The sequence below is a fragment of the Lasioglossum baleicum genome, chromosome 5, assembly GCF_051020765.1.
Source record: "Lasioglossum baleicum chromosome 5, iyLasBale1, whole genome shotgun sequence".
NCBI lineage: Eukaryota > Metazoa > Arthropoda > Insecta > Hymenoptera > Halictidae > Lasioglossum > Lasioglossum baleicum.
The window spans coordinates 6,731,489-6,749,564 of record NC_134933.1 but is presented as its reverse complement, the minus strand read 5'-3'; the positions used below and the strand labels follow the sequence as shown (position 1 = coordinate 6,749,564).

The following is an 18,076-nucleotide window of genomic DNA, read 5'->3' as shown; positions in this document are numbered from 1 at the left end:
CTGTTACAGGTTGGATGACGAGAAGCTGTATCTGATCAATGTGAGTAATTCAATACCGCGGTGAATTCGACCAACCGAACATTTCTAATAAATATGCAGCAGTCGCATGATTAAATCGAGAATGTACAAAAGGATTGTTTTAAACGAAATAACGTAGCTGCTGAAAGAATTAAACGGGAAAGTTGTACGGTCTGTGTGCGCACGTAAAAGTACGCTTTAGCTAATCTGTCTGACCATTCCCGTTTATTTCTACTTGTTACGGCGCGGCCGACTATCGGGCCGGATGTCGATTCAGCGATGGATAAAATACTGTTTCACGTAGTAAATAGTTAATCGTCTGTTTCATTATCAATTCTGCATATAACTCTGGTAATGTAACGCAATAATAAAAACAATATTTTATTTAAAAGCTACGGAAAATGGTTCGCGTTCGAAATATTTCTGTCTATCCTCGCCGAATTGATACTCCGACCACGAAACAGTAAACTGACCAATGTAACATTTTATTGACGTACTGTTACATGCAAATGGTCGTAATTAAATTGCAGATTGCAATGCCGCCCCCCCCCTCTTCTCTGTTCATTTTTATTGTCAACGAATATTTTAAGTGCGTGCGTGAAATTTCATTTTCCTTGAAATCGACAGAAATTCGGAGACCTGTATTTTGCAAATCAATTCGAAACTGGCCGCAAACTCAATTTTAATTTTTTATTGCAGATTTAATTATCGATTTTTGTTCTCCTCAATAATCGTGGAGTCTTGGAAAAATTATAAACTATAAATGCCTGTACTATATAAACAAATTCGAAATCGGAAAAATGATGACTTAAACCCGTCCTAATGTCGTGTATATTATACAATACAGACTCGATTACAATTCTACATTGAGCACATTCCAAGGGAACTATCGATACTCATTTTTTTACAGCCTTCCACGTGGTATGACAAATTAGGAAAATGAGACCATTGAAATAAAAACCATCCTAATTTCGCACAAATCATAATACATACGAACCTCGATAACTCGAATCTCAAGGGAAGAACTAAAATCTTCGAGTTATATTTCGGGTTTCAACTTATCGAAGTCTTCGAGTTTCAGTGGCTGAATTAAAAAAAAAGAGAGGTTTACCCGAAAATTCGACTTACAGGGAGTTTGTGCAAGAGTTAATGATTTCCTGATTGTAATAGCTCTAAAAAAGGAAAAGTACAATTTTTGTAGATGAGTTATTTATTATATACATACAGTAAATATAATCTACCAGGCTCTGATATATTTAAGTAATTTCAACGCTATGAAAGCAGAGAATTTTCAATAAACATTTTCTTCAATATGATCGCATCTTTCTACGAAACTTCGTGAAACATTTACTGTTGTTTTGGCTTGTTTAACTTCCACTCTCGCGGAAAATAATTTGAGTTAAAGGAAGTTTTATTTCGATATATAGAAGTTTTTAAAGTGCAGCGTAGAGGAATGAACAAAAATTTCGTCTTATAGAGGTATTCGAGTTATCGAAGGTTTGAAGTATTTGAAGTACAGACTTCATACTTGGTTTTGGAAAATATTTCTCCCTTGGACGTCAAAAATGATCGATTTGCACTCGCAGAGCAGGAGCGATCGAAGAGCCTTCGAGCCGTTACAAGCCGGGGATTTTTCGAACGATCCGGAGCCAAGAGCATTTATCGGTGTGGCAAGGCGTACGCTTAATTACGACAGCTTTTCTCCCTTTCCTCGTGGCGCGCATCTGGCAGGAACTGGAAATGGAGCGTGGTAAATGGACGCGTTCTACGTCGTATCAAACGTTGCCGGCGTCATAGCAGTGTAATGCACCGCGTCGTGGGCATAACTGTATGCGCCAAATAACCGGAAATTACCGGGGGCATTTCAATCAGAGTACCCGGCAAGCTTCGAACACGCGGGACCATCGTTTACTCCGCATAATACCTGGCCGTATGATAATCTCGCAAATCGAGCTGGAGAGCAACCTCTGAAAATCGATTGCTCCGTTCTCTAACAAACCTGTCGTCGCGAACGATCGATCCTCAAACACTCTCTCCAGCCGCCGCTCCTCCTCCTCCTCCTTCTACCCCACTTCTCTGTGTATTCGTTCACAAAGTTGACTGTAAGCTGTAATACCGTGTTACACGCCGCTCAGATTTCTATATTGGCTCTTATCTCGGATTGAGACGACTTTACTCTGCTTTATTGCTCTTCGCGCTATGACGGGGACCGGATGTTTCTAAAACGATCCTGTGTCCTCGTAAACGAGGAGAATATGATGGCGAACGTTTCATTCGACGTTATATATCGGTTACGAAATTCGTTTACGAAAAAGAATATCGTAAGAAAAATTTACGAGTGGAATGAAATTCTTGAAATCATAGAAAGACTGGAGAAATGTGACACTGTGGCGAGGTTTCACCCCTTGCCGTATTTTAACGAGTCAGGCTCGTGATGAAGATTTTAACAAAGACTAACAAATATTCAAGATAAGCGTTTCATTTTTCGATAAATTCATTACATTTTGCTGGATTCCATCGCATATGGATATACAGGGTAATGAAAGCGCTGATAGAGCAGCCAAATTAGCAGCCTGCAACACAAAAATGAAACAAATCACCCATTAGACGAGACTAAACGATCTTAAAAACCACCTAAATGAAATTTATAGGAAACAGGTTTTTGACAAAATTAAAACAGGAATTTCATTTCACTCGTAAATTTTTCTTACGACATTCTTTTTCGTAAACGAATTTCGTAACCAATATACATATAATGTCGAATAAAACGTCCGCCATTATATTCTCGGGCGCGCCGGCACTCTTAAAATAAATGTAGCCATACAAAAAATATAAGTTTTCCTTCCTTCTCTACTATAACTGTAAAGAAAATGGCACGGCAAGGGGTTAATGGAGTATTGTATTTCTCACAAAGCTCAAGCATGCTTTAGTTTAAACAAAACAGAACAGGAATTAAAGTTGAACATTCGTAACAAGAATTCATGCCGATAATATTGTGTAGCACTGAAATTTCTGTTGAATAGGAAAGCATCAGCAAGCCTATATGGTACCGCTCGAACAACTTTTTCAGGATGGGAGTCGGTCTGCCAGGAATTGATCGCTGGTTAGTTAACCGTGGTAGAGAGAAAAAAATCGTCCGTTTCATGAATAAAATGCTAGTTATCGAGACCGTAAATCGTTTGGCGAACTAGAACGAGGGCCTCCGGAATCTAAAGTAGAAACGCAGGGCTCTCGCGAGGTTCGCTAGGATTTGTGCATCAGCCGACAGCAACAGTTGATTTATTCCGAAAATTTTCACCGCGATAGTATTCCGGCACACAGCTTTCCCCTGTAAGTCGAATAATTGCTGGCTCCTGAAAGTAAATGAATCTAATTGCATCTGAAATTTAAATAGGACTCGGCATTTGCATTTAATACCGACATCGAACTAGCCATGCGGGGGTCGATAAAGCAAGACCGACCTTTTCCTCGTTCGCTATTTCGTCTCCGATGTTTACCCCTTTCCTGTAACAATACAGTTTTGCAAACTGATACTTTGCCCTTTTTCGCCTGAACACGCTCGAACAAATCATTCTGGCAACATTCGATTCGGGGAATTGAACTTTCCTCAAGCTTCCATTCAGATTTTGATTTCCTTAGATCATTATAAATTTACACTTGGTGCCTAAAAATTGATGTACCATTATTCAAAATATTGTTTACATTATTAAATATGTTGGTATCTAATCAGTTACTAAACATTTAAATACTGTATGAGGTATTATATCAATTTCATACAATACAGATAGAATGGAAGTATTATAGGTCGGAAGAAATGTTTAATTTTCGAGATGGAAAAGCTCCGACTGCAAAAGGTTAACAACCATAATGTAATCGAGCATAGTAGATAATTTTAGATATACAGTAAGGAGCATAACTGATACCACACATTTTAAATCAGAACAACTTTTTTATGAATGGACCAAACGACTTCAATTTCTCTGTAAGGCTAGAAGAATTATTTTAGTAAATGTGTAAAAAATATGCTGAAAAATACTGTGATAAACAATAGTAAAAATTGATTTTTACCATTTTTTTAGCTGAGCCAATAACGAAAATTCAAAAGATGTGACTGGTCAACTGGTTTAAATTATATACGCTCTGAAAATTTCCTTGAAATTAGTTAATCGGTTTGCGAATTATAAACGATCAAAAGTGGTAATTTGTAGTGTACCATAAAGTGGCAAGTTTTACCATTTTTGATCGTTTATAATTCGTAAACCAATTAACCAATTTCAACGAAATTTTCAGAGCGTATATAATTTATACCAGTTGACAAACACATTTTTCATATTTTCGTTATTGGGCCAGCTGAAAAAGTTGTAAAAATCAATTTTTACTATTGTTTTTCACAATTCCGACAAGTGAATTTTTTCAACTTATTTATTAGACGTCATTTACTAAACTAATTCTTCTAGCCTTACAGAGAAATTGAAGTCGTTTGGTCCACATTCATATAAAAGTTATTCTGATTTAAACTGTGTGGAATCAGTTATGCTCCTTACTGTAACTACTTTTATTCGTAACATTGGCGCATTTTGTTTAAAATCGCAGACACTTCAAGAGGACAGAGTTCGTGGAACACATTGTTCAATTGACGTCTTTTACGATGAACATAAAATAGTAGAAATGAGATCGTTTCTGAGGATTGATAGAGCCTTGCGCTTCGAAGTGGTATGTTAGACGAGGATGGTTAAATAGCAATTTGTTTGAAGGGTTGCGAAAGAGCATTTTCGCGCGGCTGCCTATTACGCGCCGGAAAACGATATAAGGTTGAACGACTTATACGACGTTGATAAGACAAACACAAGTTAGCAATATTGTGATAAAGGAGAACACTGTCCCTCCCGTGTAGTGATAAACGGCGCGTCTCGACGCGCGAGGACGCACGCGATGTTCAGAGCTTGGAGAGAAGGTCGCACGTAGGAAAGAAAGGAAGCGCAACGAAACTAACGAGAATAAAGAGCCGACATAATGGACGATGCACGCTGCGCTTCGTGCTAACGCATACATAAGGAAACTTGGCTGTACGGACCCGTGATTATATGAAAAATCGCGAAAATTTGAGTGAACGCGGCCTTCTAGCTTCTACGCGACTGTACGTACATGCTTCGCTCGGTAGTTTCAGTATTAATCACGATAATTACCTCTGGATTGGACTTCCGAAAGGCAATTACTAAATTGATTTATTGAATTATATGGAATCTAGTACGTACAGAGTCGTGATTATCTGAAAAATGGAGAAAATTTAAGTGAATGTAACCTTTCGCGAAGCGACACGAGCTGAGTTAATTAATATCCTTAAGTGGAGCTTCAAATTGGACTTCAGAAATGCAATTTTCAATTGATTTATTGATTACATGGGAACTTGAATGACCGTACGGGTTCGTGATTGTGAGAAAAATCGCGGAAATTTGAGTGAACGCAATCCTCTGGCTTTTGAGCGGTACAAGCTTCGCTCAGTAGTTCTAGCGTTATTTATAATATTTAACTCAGTGGGCCTTCAAAAGAGACCTCGAAAGCGCGATTAGTCAATTGATTTCTGTAATGTGGATTTTTTCGCTAAATTTTTAAATGAAAGTCAAGTTTTTTCCGTCTTAAAACCTCTCTTCTGTCTTTTGTATTACAGTTTGCAAGTTACAGGGTAACTTAACCGAATTTTCACTTAAGTGTAACTCCTTAGAGTGAATTTAAGCACACAAAAGATTGCATAATGTACTCCCCCGTACATATGTGCTCTACATATCCTGGAAGTTTCATAATTTCCTGAATTTCCGGCTTGAAGATCTTCCCTCGCAACTTTTCAAACTGTTTCGCAAACACACATTAAAGAAATATTAGCTGAAAGTTACACAGGACTGCAGTGATTTCAAGCGGGAATTTTCAATTAATCTACTGAACCATTTCTTGTTTTCACTCTTTGTCTAACTTTTGCACGCTTCATAATGAATAAGGTCCTCACCGTTTAAAGTTACGTGGCAGCAACTTAGAATAGAAATTAATCTACTGCACTATCTCCTGGTTAGCTACTTTAATCTTTGTTGACTTTGTAGATTGATTGTGTGTTTTGTGGCTTTACGGTAAATGTTTATAGGATTGTAAGGCGTGAAGAATTGAATTCGAACAAGTGAGATAAAGGTTCGTTGCGAGTGTAATTGGCGAAAAATAGTGTAAGACGAGAGGGAATTAAGCGTTTGCACATTCTCGGCGTTCAGAGCTCCATTGAAGTGGCTCCGTTTTAATTATCAGGAGCTTGCCATTAGACCGATATTAATGACGCACTCTCGTTCGGACGTAACTTTGCCATCCTGTGAACAGCTGAACAGCTTAGCCAAGTAACGATTATTTATTTAAGCCAGACGAAAATAGTGTCGCTCGTTTCTTCTCCTCAGATTCTCTACAAGAACATGCAGACACCCATTGTCCTTTACCTATTCACAATTTCACTGCTCTATCGACTGAAAGTATTTATAATTAATGAAAATCAGCAGCTGTTTGAAAGATGCCGAATATTTTCCAGGATTTATATTCGCCATGAAATCGCACGTGTGCTCGGTAATGCCGTTGGTTTAATAATTTAAAAGATAATTTGGAACTGTAATTACATTTTTTAATCAGCCAACCGTCCAGATAAGCAATCTCGCCGAAATACATATAAACGTACTCATATGCGGGTTGTAGATGAAATAATGCACGGCATTAATTGGAACGAAGAAGTAAATGCACGGGCACGAGTTCTGCATACGTAGATGGGCTTAATTTAAACCGCTGTCGCTGGACGGAAATCCGGCCCGAAAAAATTCCACAGTCGCTCCTGTATAATATCAGGCGAAATGTATTATCGATCAACGCGAGAACAAAGAATGTAGATATTACACGGGGACGGCTCCATTTATTTGGACTTGTATCACGCGTGCACAAAATAAAACCCGGCCGAGCTTCGAATGGAAATTAAATCAATAGGAACTGGTAACTCTCGAATGAAAGAAACATCATGAATTTCGAATAACATGATCCCCATGCACGCAAACATATCGACTTTTTGTTCATATTATCCACAATATTTCTGCTGAATATTCTTATTATGTTTCTCTCGATAATTCCGCTCGTTATTATGCTCGTATTATCCGTTCCGTTTATTTGTGCTGAAAAAGTATTTCAGGTCGTTTATGTTTGAATAAATATACCGCCATCAGGATCAGTGCAAAAGATTTGCCACGTTCGAGTACAAATGGGTCAGCGCTGTCGCTTTATTTAATCGACTTTGCTCGGGCAACTTTTTCCCAGGACGCTGACGCGCATTGAGAACAGATATTCGACAAAACATCATCTTCTCGGATCTATCTGCAGCAATCCTTATAAATCTCGTCGCACTCTGAGTGGAATCGATTCCTTCGTCCGTTCGCACTTTTCGGAGGAAATCGTCTCTGGGTCACTCCACTCGAAATCTGTCGCATCCGTTGTTCAGATTTTGTTAGGAATATTAAACCGACTTCGAAAAGACGCACTAAAGAAATGCACTAAAAAGTATGAAATAATTTCCATTTAATTTATGTGAATACACACGAACTTAAGGATGTTCTGGAGGTACAATGGGAGACAAATGTATTTACAAGAAATTCGAAATCCATCAATATATTGGCAATGAAAGCCGTTCATGAGTATATTTTGCATTAACAAAAATAGATTAATTTAAAAAGCTTTCGTTTAATTAGTGAATTTCATGTTCTATTTATTTTTTAATCAAATGTACAGTAGCGGACAAAAGTTTAAGACCGCTCTAAAGAAGACGATAACTTTTTTTTGGGAAGCTAGAGCAATTAGTTTACTAAAGGATGTGGAAAGAAATTTTTTCAAAAATTGCAATTGATCGGAATTGTTGAAAAAATGCTAGAAGTTGAATTTTTAACTTTTTTATGTGGGCCTATACTGAAAATTTAAAAAATACATTTTGTAGATCTGTGTCAATTAAACGTATTCTGAAAATTTCGTCAAAATTGGTCGACGTTGCAATGAGCTACAAACGTTTAATTTAATTTATTGCCGAAAATCGTGAAAATCTGCAATTTTTACCATCTTTAAACGTTTGTAGCTCATTGCAACGTCGACCGATTTCGATGAAACTTTCACAGTGCATCTAATTGACAAAGATCCACAAAACGTATTTTTTAAATTTTCAATATAGGCCCCCATAAAAAAGTTAAAAATTCAACTTTTAGTATTTTTTCAACAATTCCGATCAATTGCAATTTTTGAAAAAATTTCTTTTCACATCCTTTATTAAACTAATTGCTCTAGCTTCCCAAAAAAGTTCAAATCGTATAGTACAATATTTAAAAAGTTATCGTCTTCTTTAGAGCAGTCTTAAACTTTTGTCCGCTACTGTATGTGTCTTTTGCGAGTACATAATTGTCGGAGAGGCTAGTACGCCGGCGCGGCGCGACTGCAGCGTCATCTGACGGGCAACATGCAGCCGAATATTGCAAAACTATTCCTCGGAAACGTAAAAGAAGGAGTTTTGAGGCAAACAACGCCCTAGATTGATCTTTCATCTAGCGATTTTGACTACTACAAAACTCCGTCTTTGCATTATCAAGAAATCAGAAGTGGAATCCTGGACCCTTGCAATCCTCGCGTACATATACGTGGTCTATCGGTGTGTGAGTGTACTCTAGCAGCGTGTGAGTGTTCACGCGCGAGCGTTTCTGCTGGAAAAGACTCCCTTAAGTTGGGGGAGATCGGGTTTCACCTATCATTTTTTCCTTATTCCGAATCTGTTTATACAGTACAAGCTAAAGTGTTCGATTCTTCGAAGTTGAACCTCTATTTGTATGGCATTTGGTGTACGTCAAAATAAGGCAGACTTCCAAATAACAAAACTCCAAAATCCTTTATTCTGTTTCAGAATACGATCCTACCAGAAGCTGTTCATTTCTGGGAACGTGCACTCATGGTCCGTGAGACGAAGAACACTATTAGATTAAACAGGTAACCTAAACGTTTCACTTTGACTCTATACAGTTCAGAAAGCCGAGCGATTAGTGTTTCCAGATACATTTAGACACAAAGTTAAAAATTATATTTAATGAATAAGTCGAACACTTATTGTGAAATTGTCTAAAGTGGAAAGTCTCTTGGCAATTCTTTCGGCTCCTTAAATCTGCGATCCTCCAGTGACGCTGAGATAACGAGATCCCGGTTGATCAATCTTTCACGAGGCTAGTGGTATTTTCAATGATTTTTGACATGCTACCCGAGCTTAGCCCGAACTCGAAGGCAGGAAAATTCGACCAAAGTATAGGTGCATGAGTGAGTGAGCTTCCGTGGTTCGGGAGAGAATCCGTTGCATTATTCAGCAAGCATCCACTGAATGTACAGTACAGGGAGAGAACGTTCCTTACTTTCACGGACTCTGCTCAGTCTGCCAGTAAGAATTTGTCTTACAAGGAACCATCTCGAGGTCATAATCACCGATTTTCATGAACTCTCGTACGGATCTGGAATATTAACAAATATTTTACACCTGTCCCCTTCCACCGACTACGTCAAAAGTAACTAGAACTAAACGTTTACTTAGCGAGATAACGAACAGTCTTCGGGAATATTTATGAATACATATACAGTGAGGAGCATAACTGATTCCACACATTTTAAATCAGAATAACTTGGACCAAATCAAATAATGGACCAAACGACTTCAATTCCTCTGTAAGGCTAGAAGAATTAGTTTAGTAAATGACGTCTAATAAATAAGTTGAAAAAATGCATTTGGTCGGGGGGAATTGTGAAAAACAATACTAAAAATTGATTTTTACAACTTTTCCAGCTGGCCCAATAATGAAAATTTAAAAAATGTGTTTTGTCAGCTGGTATAAATTATATACGCTCTGAAAATTTCATTGAAATTGGTTAATTGGTTTACGAATTATAAACGATCAAAAGTGGTAATTTATAGATGAGTATTCATCTGTATAGACTATAACCATTATAATTATAAATCATTTTACATGAACGATTGAAAAATACTTCTGTCAGGATGACAAGAGTAAATATGTACCCTGTGAAATGTGTTCGAAAATTAAGTGGTTTCTATTTACGTCGAGAGCTCATTGTTCTAGTTTCATCGGTATGAATAGTCGACTGTTCATTTATTGAACCGATTTCATTACAAAGTTGTCTGACGGTTTAGCCGGAAGATAGCGCATCGCATTTTCTTTCGTTTCGAATTTTACCCGTGACATCCTTTAACTTTTCCCATAATGTTCCCTGCCTCTAATATTTCGTTCGAAAGTCTCACGTGGACCTGACTACCCTCGGTGTACATTTACCGACCAGGTCTTCGGGAACCCCTATACTTCTCTCTTTACGGCTTTGCCACTTTCTCCGAGTTCCTCCACGCGTCCTGTTTTTCGATTTCTTCGTCGGCTATCTCGTTTCATCATATTTCCTTCTCTTTTATTTCCCCTTTTGGGAAACCGTCGTTTCTATCTGAAACTCGACTCCTGACCCATCACCGTGCGATTCAATTATTCAGTTACCCACTACCTCCATCTGCTCAATTCACTCGATTTTTAGGTTTTTAATTTAATTAACGTCGACCGTGATTCGAGCCATTTTGGACAAAATGCTGTCGATATTAGATTGTTTAATGTAATCTATCACGTTCCGGTTTGACAAGATTCAATTATTATGACCTCACTCCTCCGCCTGTTAGACAATTGTCTACTTCCAGTGTTGTTCATTAATAAGATTTTTAATTGACTACAATATCGACAGTGTTGCGATTTCCACTAGTCTATTTGGTTCTCAAAAATTACGAAATCCAAATTACTGTAGTTGATAAATAAATGCGATTGCAGCAAAATGATGACTTAAACCCTCCCTGATTTTATCCTACAAACCATATTACAGTTCTGTATTACGCATATGCCACAAAGCTATTGTTATTCGTTATTTTCGATAATCTTCCACGTGGAAGTTCAGCTTTGAAATTATGAAAAGTTAATTATTCTTCTAATCTGCTAATTTTCTTCTTAACAATTAATGACATATCTACTATATCAATTTTGTCTTTCGTTATCTCCTCGTAAGAGTTCATAATCGAAACGTCATCGATACTAGATTGTTTAATGTAATCTATCACGTTCCGGTTTGACAAGATTCAATTATTATGACCTCGTTCCTCCGCCTGTTAGACAATTGTCTACTTCCAGTGTTGTTCATTAACAAGATTTTTAATTGACCACAATATCGACAGTGATGCGATTTCCAATAATCTATCACGCTGAAATTTGGTTCTCAAAAAATGACAAAATTCAAATCACTGTAGTTTATAAACAAATGCGATTGCAGCAACATGATTCTGTATTACGCATATGCCAGAAAAGCTATTGTTAGTCGTCATTTTCAATAATCTTCCACGTGGAAGTTCAGCTTTGAAATTCTGACAAGTTAATTATTCCTCTAATCTGCTAATCTTCTTCTGAATAATGAATGACATATCTACCATGTGTCAATTTTGTCTTTCATTATCTCCTCGTAAGAGTCCATAATCGAAACGTCATCCAGTCAAAAAAAAGGTCAACGTTTGTTTATCAGACGAAAAAGCAATTGTGATTTGGCAGTACGCTGGCGAAAATTTGACGTCCGCAGCCGTCACTCGCAGGAACGTGTTAATTTGCACAGATTCCCAAGTTCGAGCGCGGCTCAAGTGTTTTACAAACACGGGCTCGGCACACTGAACCGCGTCGTGTCGCGTCGCGTACGGCCCGTTCGAAACGGGATACGTCTTAATTAACGCAATTAATATATGCTTATCCTGTAGCGTTGGTTAGCATCAATTAGTGTCAGTCGCGGCGTGTGCCTTGTAACAGACGATCGTCATCTGTCTTGGAGGAAGACGGACAATCGGTGTGTGTACATATATGTAACAACGGGCGACATCGATTCGAAAGCTTCGTAGCTAGGGAAGTTTGACAGTAATTACTAGCCGGCGAATGTTTGCGGAAATTTATGCATGTTTGCCACGGGTCTAAATAAAATTCGCCATCAGCGTTCAGCGATTTTGTTGGAAATGAAACTCGAAGCGGCTGTACGGAAAATTGGTTCGGAGCATCGGAGTCATCGTAGCGATTTTGTTTGCAGAATGTAGATCCGACATGAACGATGAACTTCGCAAATAATGATTCACGGCAAACGTTATTATACCGTCCGTTAATATTTAAATTATTCCCGATATCCCGACTAAATTCGGACATATCCTATCGGATTACACAATTAGTGTTCCTCTTCGAATCCCCCGACTATAGATAGCGGCAAGTACCTAATCCATTAATCGCATTGCACCGAATTCTATATGGAACTACATAATAGCCAAATAATTTCCAGGCTTTTCTCACTCGAAAATTGCTGATCTAAATCAGTCCGATCCAACATAAGCTCCGAAGATTACGGGGCTTCTCTACGGCCACGAGGGGCGTTATGCTTAAAGAGACAAAACCACGCCGATCCCGTCCGTGATCCTCGGGCGACAGTTGTCTAAATCATTGGTGATCCTCCGTCTGCTTCGTCATAACTCCCATTTTTATCGGGTCCACCATCCCGCGCACTGCTTTTCATTATTGGCTCGAATGTCCGACTTTCTCGCCTCTCGCGTTCTGCCTCTCGATCTGAAAAATCTACCATAAACGCCACTAAACTTTCGCGACCGAGGTCTTCAAATATTAGAGAATTTACGGTTTTCATATTATCGCGAACAGTGACGCCGAGAGGACCACTCGATTTTAGAATCGAAATGGTAGTACGGCGATTTTTCTCGCGAAATCAGCGAAATTTGTGTACCTATTTCCGCTGGTGCATTGCGAAGAAATGTGAAAGTTCTCTTTGACTTCCTTTGAACATTCAGACTTTACAGTAAGTTTTCCAGCTTTCGCGGAATCTTTAGAAAGACCCCAGCGCAATGGTTCATAGGAAATAGGATTCAATATGCAATATTTCGTCTTTCCCACAGTCATTTGCTGCGGCAGTGAAAGTGATAATAGCGCGTTAATTTTTTGTGGTTCAGGAAATGTGAAAGCAGTCAAGTCTTCATCAAGGATCACCATATACACTGCATTGACACCTGCCGCCCCACCACCATATGCGGCGACGTAGTTGTTCCTGAAGATCATCTTGACGTAAGCACAAAATCATTAATCTTATTTGATAAGAAGTATACAATTCTGTACAAAATTTGAATCAATACGAATGAAGCACATTTAGTGCCAGGTAGTTCTAGCGTTAAATAAAATCGGTTGAACTTCACCCGAGGAAACCAGAAATTTTTAACTCGTTTTTATACAATGCTGTAGATTTTCACGAGAAAATGCCGAAAATCCAAATTTTTTATCTTAGGAATATAGGAATCTACTGGTTCAAAAGTTATGCGTGTTTAAAGTTCAGCGGAACCCTTACCTATCAAAACTGTTGAAAATCACTGAACTTTAAACACACATAACTTTTGAACCAGTAATTTCCTAAGATCAACATTTTTTAGATCAAGCTTTTCGGCGTTCTCTCGTCAAAATCTGCAGGATTATATTGTTTGGAAAATTAAAAATTTCTGGCTTCCCCGGCTGAAGTTTGTGGACGCATAATCGCGATACTTTAGGAGTACAATGCAGACGTTTGACAATGTAAAGAAGGATGTTCGTCGGAACGATTACTCTTTGTACAGTGTGTGAACGTATAAATGTAGGTTTGTCGAACGTGCAACGCGACCGGCCATGATTGCGGAATAGCAGAAGGCAGCAGAGCCGGTCGCGGAGTCGACGGTGCGGATTTCGTGTTCTACGTGTCCGCGATGCAAACGAAGAAATGCCAGAAAGGGTTAACCGTAGCGTACGCTGCGCACTGCCAACAGGAAGCAGCGTTGGACCGGTGAAATTCTTTAACTAACTATGTGTACGTTCGATCGGTTCCCGGCGTTAGACTAATAGCGGATCGAATCGGGTTTCAGGCCGATAGCCGGCCACGCCAATCTGTGCCCGGAAAGTATCAGCACGAAACCTCAAGAACTGGAAACGCTGCTGAGCACCGTAAAACACGAGATATTGCACGCCTTAGGATTTTCTGTGAGCCTGTACGCCTTTTATCGAGATGAGAACGGCGAACCGAGAACTCCTCGACGACCCGATACCGGTAAACCAGCATTGAACGAGACGTAAGTCAATTTTTCATAATGTTTACCGTCGTTCATTAAACGCGCCTTTACCACCAAATCAGTGGTCACAGATCTTAAAAAGTGTTCCTAACAGTTGCAAACATTTCGAACAGCGTATCTGTGCATTTCATTTGAATTATAAAAAATTATGACGTACATTTGTTTTCATGAACTCGCACTACAAAGATTGTGTTTCTCCATAAAGCCCGTTTTGATCAAAATTTCCACAGTGTTGTTACTATAGAGCTTCTGAAATGTCTGTTTCCATGAAAATATATTTTCGAGAAATTCTCGGAGGTAGTATTTCTTCAAAAGATTCGTACAAGTAATATTTTCCTCTAAACCAGACATGGAAGATCGAACAGAATATGTGAAAAACGACAAGACAATTCTTTAGTTGGATCTCCGAAGAAAAGGATTGATGGGGAAGCACTGGACTTATTGTTCGGTCACGTCTTGGATTTAATTGCGATTCTTCTGTAGACCGAATTCCGGTGTTCGGTGTTAATTTAGTGGGGCCGTGAAATTAATTTGACCCGTGAGGGGGGCCCCTGTTCGTACGGCGATTCGAAAGACAGCAATAACGTACTTTGTCTCTCGTCTTTCTGCTGGCGGAGGAGCTTTTCTCCTCACGTATGCTAGCCGCCCGGGCTCCGTCTTGGCATTGGTGCATCTGCCTTTAAAATTGGAAAATTCCTTGTGTCCTTGGGTTTTATTCGGGTCGACGGACCGTAACGAACCCGGTTCCGGCGTTGGCAGGTGGGTGTGTTACTCGTTTTTCACGGATCCTTTTTCCCTCGCACCCTTCGTTTTACTTTAACTAGCAGCGTGGCAAGAATCCCGTCTATTCCTTGCCACCCTCCGCCTTTCGAACTTTCGGTACATGTGACCGTGAGTTTGCATTCTCTCACCTTCCGCTACCTCTGGAGCTACAGCGGATTTTCTTACAATACGAATATCGAACGGACCGACCGTCGAAGTGTCGGTCGATTTTCTTATCCCGGCGAAACCTCTTCGAAACGCAGCAAACATTTCCATTTTTGCTTGGTCTCTCCGGATGCAAATAATAATCGATTTGGTGTATCTTGAATTTCATAAAATTTACAGTAGGACGTAAAACAACTCGTTTTTTATCTTCAATGGGATTACACAATTGAATGGGTGTCTGGAAGAAGGGCTTATGTCGGGTTTTTTCAATTTTATAGCTGAAAATTGCCCTTCTTAGGTCCTTTTTTTATTGGAGAAAGGCTAAAAACTGAATGAATTTTTCACGGTATGTTTTATTAAATGTTAAGGGGGTAGACTCGTTTCGCATACGACTAATTGCGCTCCTATAAAATGTAAAAACATGGTATGGGCCTTTCTTCCAGACACCCATTCAATTATTGTGCTACATTAAGAATTTTCCTTTATGTCGATAATCAAATGTTACTCACTAAGTAATTTTGCAATTTAAATTGTTCTTGACGTTTCGATCTAAATGTGGACTATTTCCAAGAGAAATTTTGCTTTTGTAAAATACTGTAAGATATAGTAATTGTTCAGCAAAACCGGGTAATACCAATAAAACTTTGACATACTTGCTAAGTGTAATTATAAGTCTAGTTTTCTCTCCATTATTGAATTTATATAATTCGTTTACATTCAGCAAGTATGTCAAAGTTTTATTGGTATTACCCGGTTTTGCTGAACAATTACTATAGCTTACAGTATTTTACAGACGCAAAAATTCTCTTGAAAATGGTCCACATTTGAATCGAAACGTCGAGAACAATTTAAATTACAAAATTGCATAGTGAGTAACATTTGATCGAACCTGTGCCGCCGAAATCATTCAATTGTTTATTGTGCTAAATTGTATGTAATAGCATTTTCGAGAAACTATTTGGTGGTTAATGTCGACAGGCTGGAGACGTACCAATGGAGCGAGAACACTGTCAAGACGGTGATTAGACCGCACTGGCAAGTGCACGATGACTATGTGAAGAAATCGATCCAAATGATAGTTACACCGAAGGTTCGAGCCGAGGCGCAAGCACACTTCAATTGTCCGGAGTTGGAGGGTGCGGAATTAGAAGATCAAGGGGAGGACGGCACGGCTCTGACACATTGGGAGAAGCGAGTGTTTGAGGTCAGTGTGCATTTCTGTAGTGCTAGTAGAATTGAACGAAGATTTTGATACTCTGAACTTGAGTGAACTTGTTTGTTTTACCAGCCGTAACATACGCGTGACCATCATGATCTCGTATTGGGTTGTAATATAAATATCCGCAGTTTATCTATCAAATTACACAATCAATTAATTATAAAATCGCGTTAACTATCGGTGGCTTCTATTTAATTACAGTCAATAAGTCAGAACTAAATCATCAAAATTAGAATATCTTTCTACCGAACGTGTTTGTAACGATCCCTAGTATTTTACATAACGAAAACCAAATTACAATCAGCACCGCGGTGTAATATGACAGTGTCAATTGCAATTAACGACTAAGTTCCCAATTTAACGGTGTAACCACGCGCGGTTCGCCGACGTAAATGGTTACTCACTAATTAGATTTATGGTTCACCACCCGATTCGATTAATCATCAATCCCCTTCATTGGATGGAAGATGCACTATAATATAGTTTAATAATATTAATTATTATTATTATTATTTAGAACGAAGCAATGACGGGCACGCACACGCAGAATCCAGTTTACTCGAGAATAACGCTCGCTCTGATGGAGGACACTGGTTGGTACAGTGCAAACTATTCCATGGCTCAGGAATTAGGATGGGGCAAAAATCTGGGTTGCAGTTTCGCAATGAAATCCTGCAAAGAGTGGATATCATCTAAATCATCGCGTTTGTCGTGAGTATCTTCATCAAGACTTTCTATTTTGCATTATCTCGATCCATTGCAATTGCTTTCACGCGTCTTTTTATATATTTTCCAGGGGAAAATCGATTCATCCTTTTTGCAACAAGGTGAAGCAGGATCCACTGCAAACAGAATGCACCGACGATCGAAGCTCGGTTGCTCTGTGCAATTTGGTCAAACATAAAGAAGTGTTGCCTAAAAAATATCAAGTACGAACTCTCTTGTGTCTGTTTTTCGAGATTTAATTTGTTCGATGAACGGTATGCAGCTTGATGAATGGTAGATTGTATTTCATTTAACAGTTGATTTTTCGATTTCAGAACTTCGATTCCATTCCTGGCGTGCCGCCCGAAGAAGTGCAATACTATGGCGGTTCGGTGCCTTTTGCGGACTATTGCCCATACATTCAAGAATTCACGTGGAGGGCACTGAATATTGTAGTCAGAGGATCTCATTGTCTTTATGAAGAAAATAATCCAAGTAAGTAACATCGTTATTAAATATTTCTCTCCACAGTGGGTCAGTTCCACGAATTCTTATAAAACAGTGAAATATTAGAAACCAATCCTTAATTGTATTATAAAATTAATAACATTTAAATACACATGCAATTATTACTTAAATCAAGACAGGAAATAGTGTCAACAAATCATGATAAAGAGTGAAATATCACACAAATCTTTCATTCTGTTTCTTCTTTCATAAAACTATAAACATTGCTTCTCGGATTAGATCCAGACAAGAATTTCGCTTTGGAGAAATACGGTCCACACTCGAGGTGTTTCGATCATACTAATCAAATGTGGGAAGAGAAAACATGCAAGCAAGCGCGACAATGGCGGCATTGGGGTTCCGGATGTTATCAGTATAAATGCGAAGCTGGTAGATTGCACATCATGGTTAGTTCATCTTTAAAATGAATATAAAAAACATTATCACGTACGGACAATATA

The 18,076-nt window shown here is 38.7% G+C and overlaps 1 protein-coding gene across 2 annotated transcripts in view; it reads left to right on the top strand.

Moving 5' to 3' along the window:
* Positions 1–18,076, top strand: part of Invadolysin (leishmanolysin-like peptidase, invadolysin) — a 139,890-nt gene that overhangs the window by 117,591 nt on the left and 4,223 nt on the right. For both annotated transcript variants that reach the window (XM_076424402.1, XM_076424401.1), the window contains exons 4-13: positions 10–40; positions 8,963–9,045; positions 13,121–13,232; positions 13,793–13,974; positions 14,054–14,257; positions 16,163–16,388; positions 16,921–17,114; positions 17,200–17,332; positions 17,444–17,603; positions 17,856–18,022. In XM_076424402.1, coding sequence (XP_076280517.1) covers positions 10–40; positions 8,963–9,045; positions 13,121–13,232; positions 13,793–13,974; positions 14,054–14,257; positions 16,163–16,388; positions 16,921–17,114; positions 17,200–17,332; positions 17,444–17,603; positions 17,856–18,022 — 1,492 coding nt within the window. The remainder of the gene's footprint in view (positions 1–9; positions 41–8,962; positions 9,046–13,120; positions 13,233–13,792; positions 13,975–14,053; positions 14,258–16,162; positions 16,389–16,920; positions 17,115–17,199; positions 17,333–17,443; positions 17,604–17,855; positions 18,023–18,076) is intronic.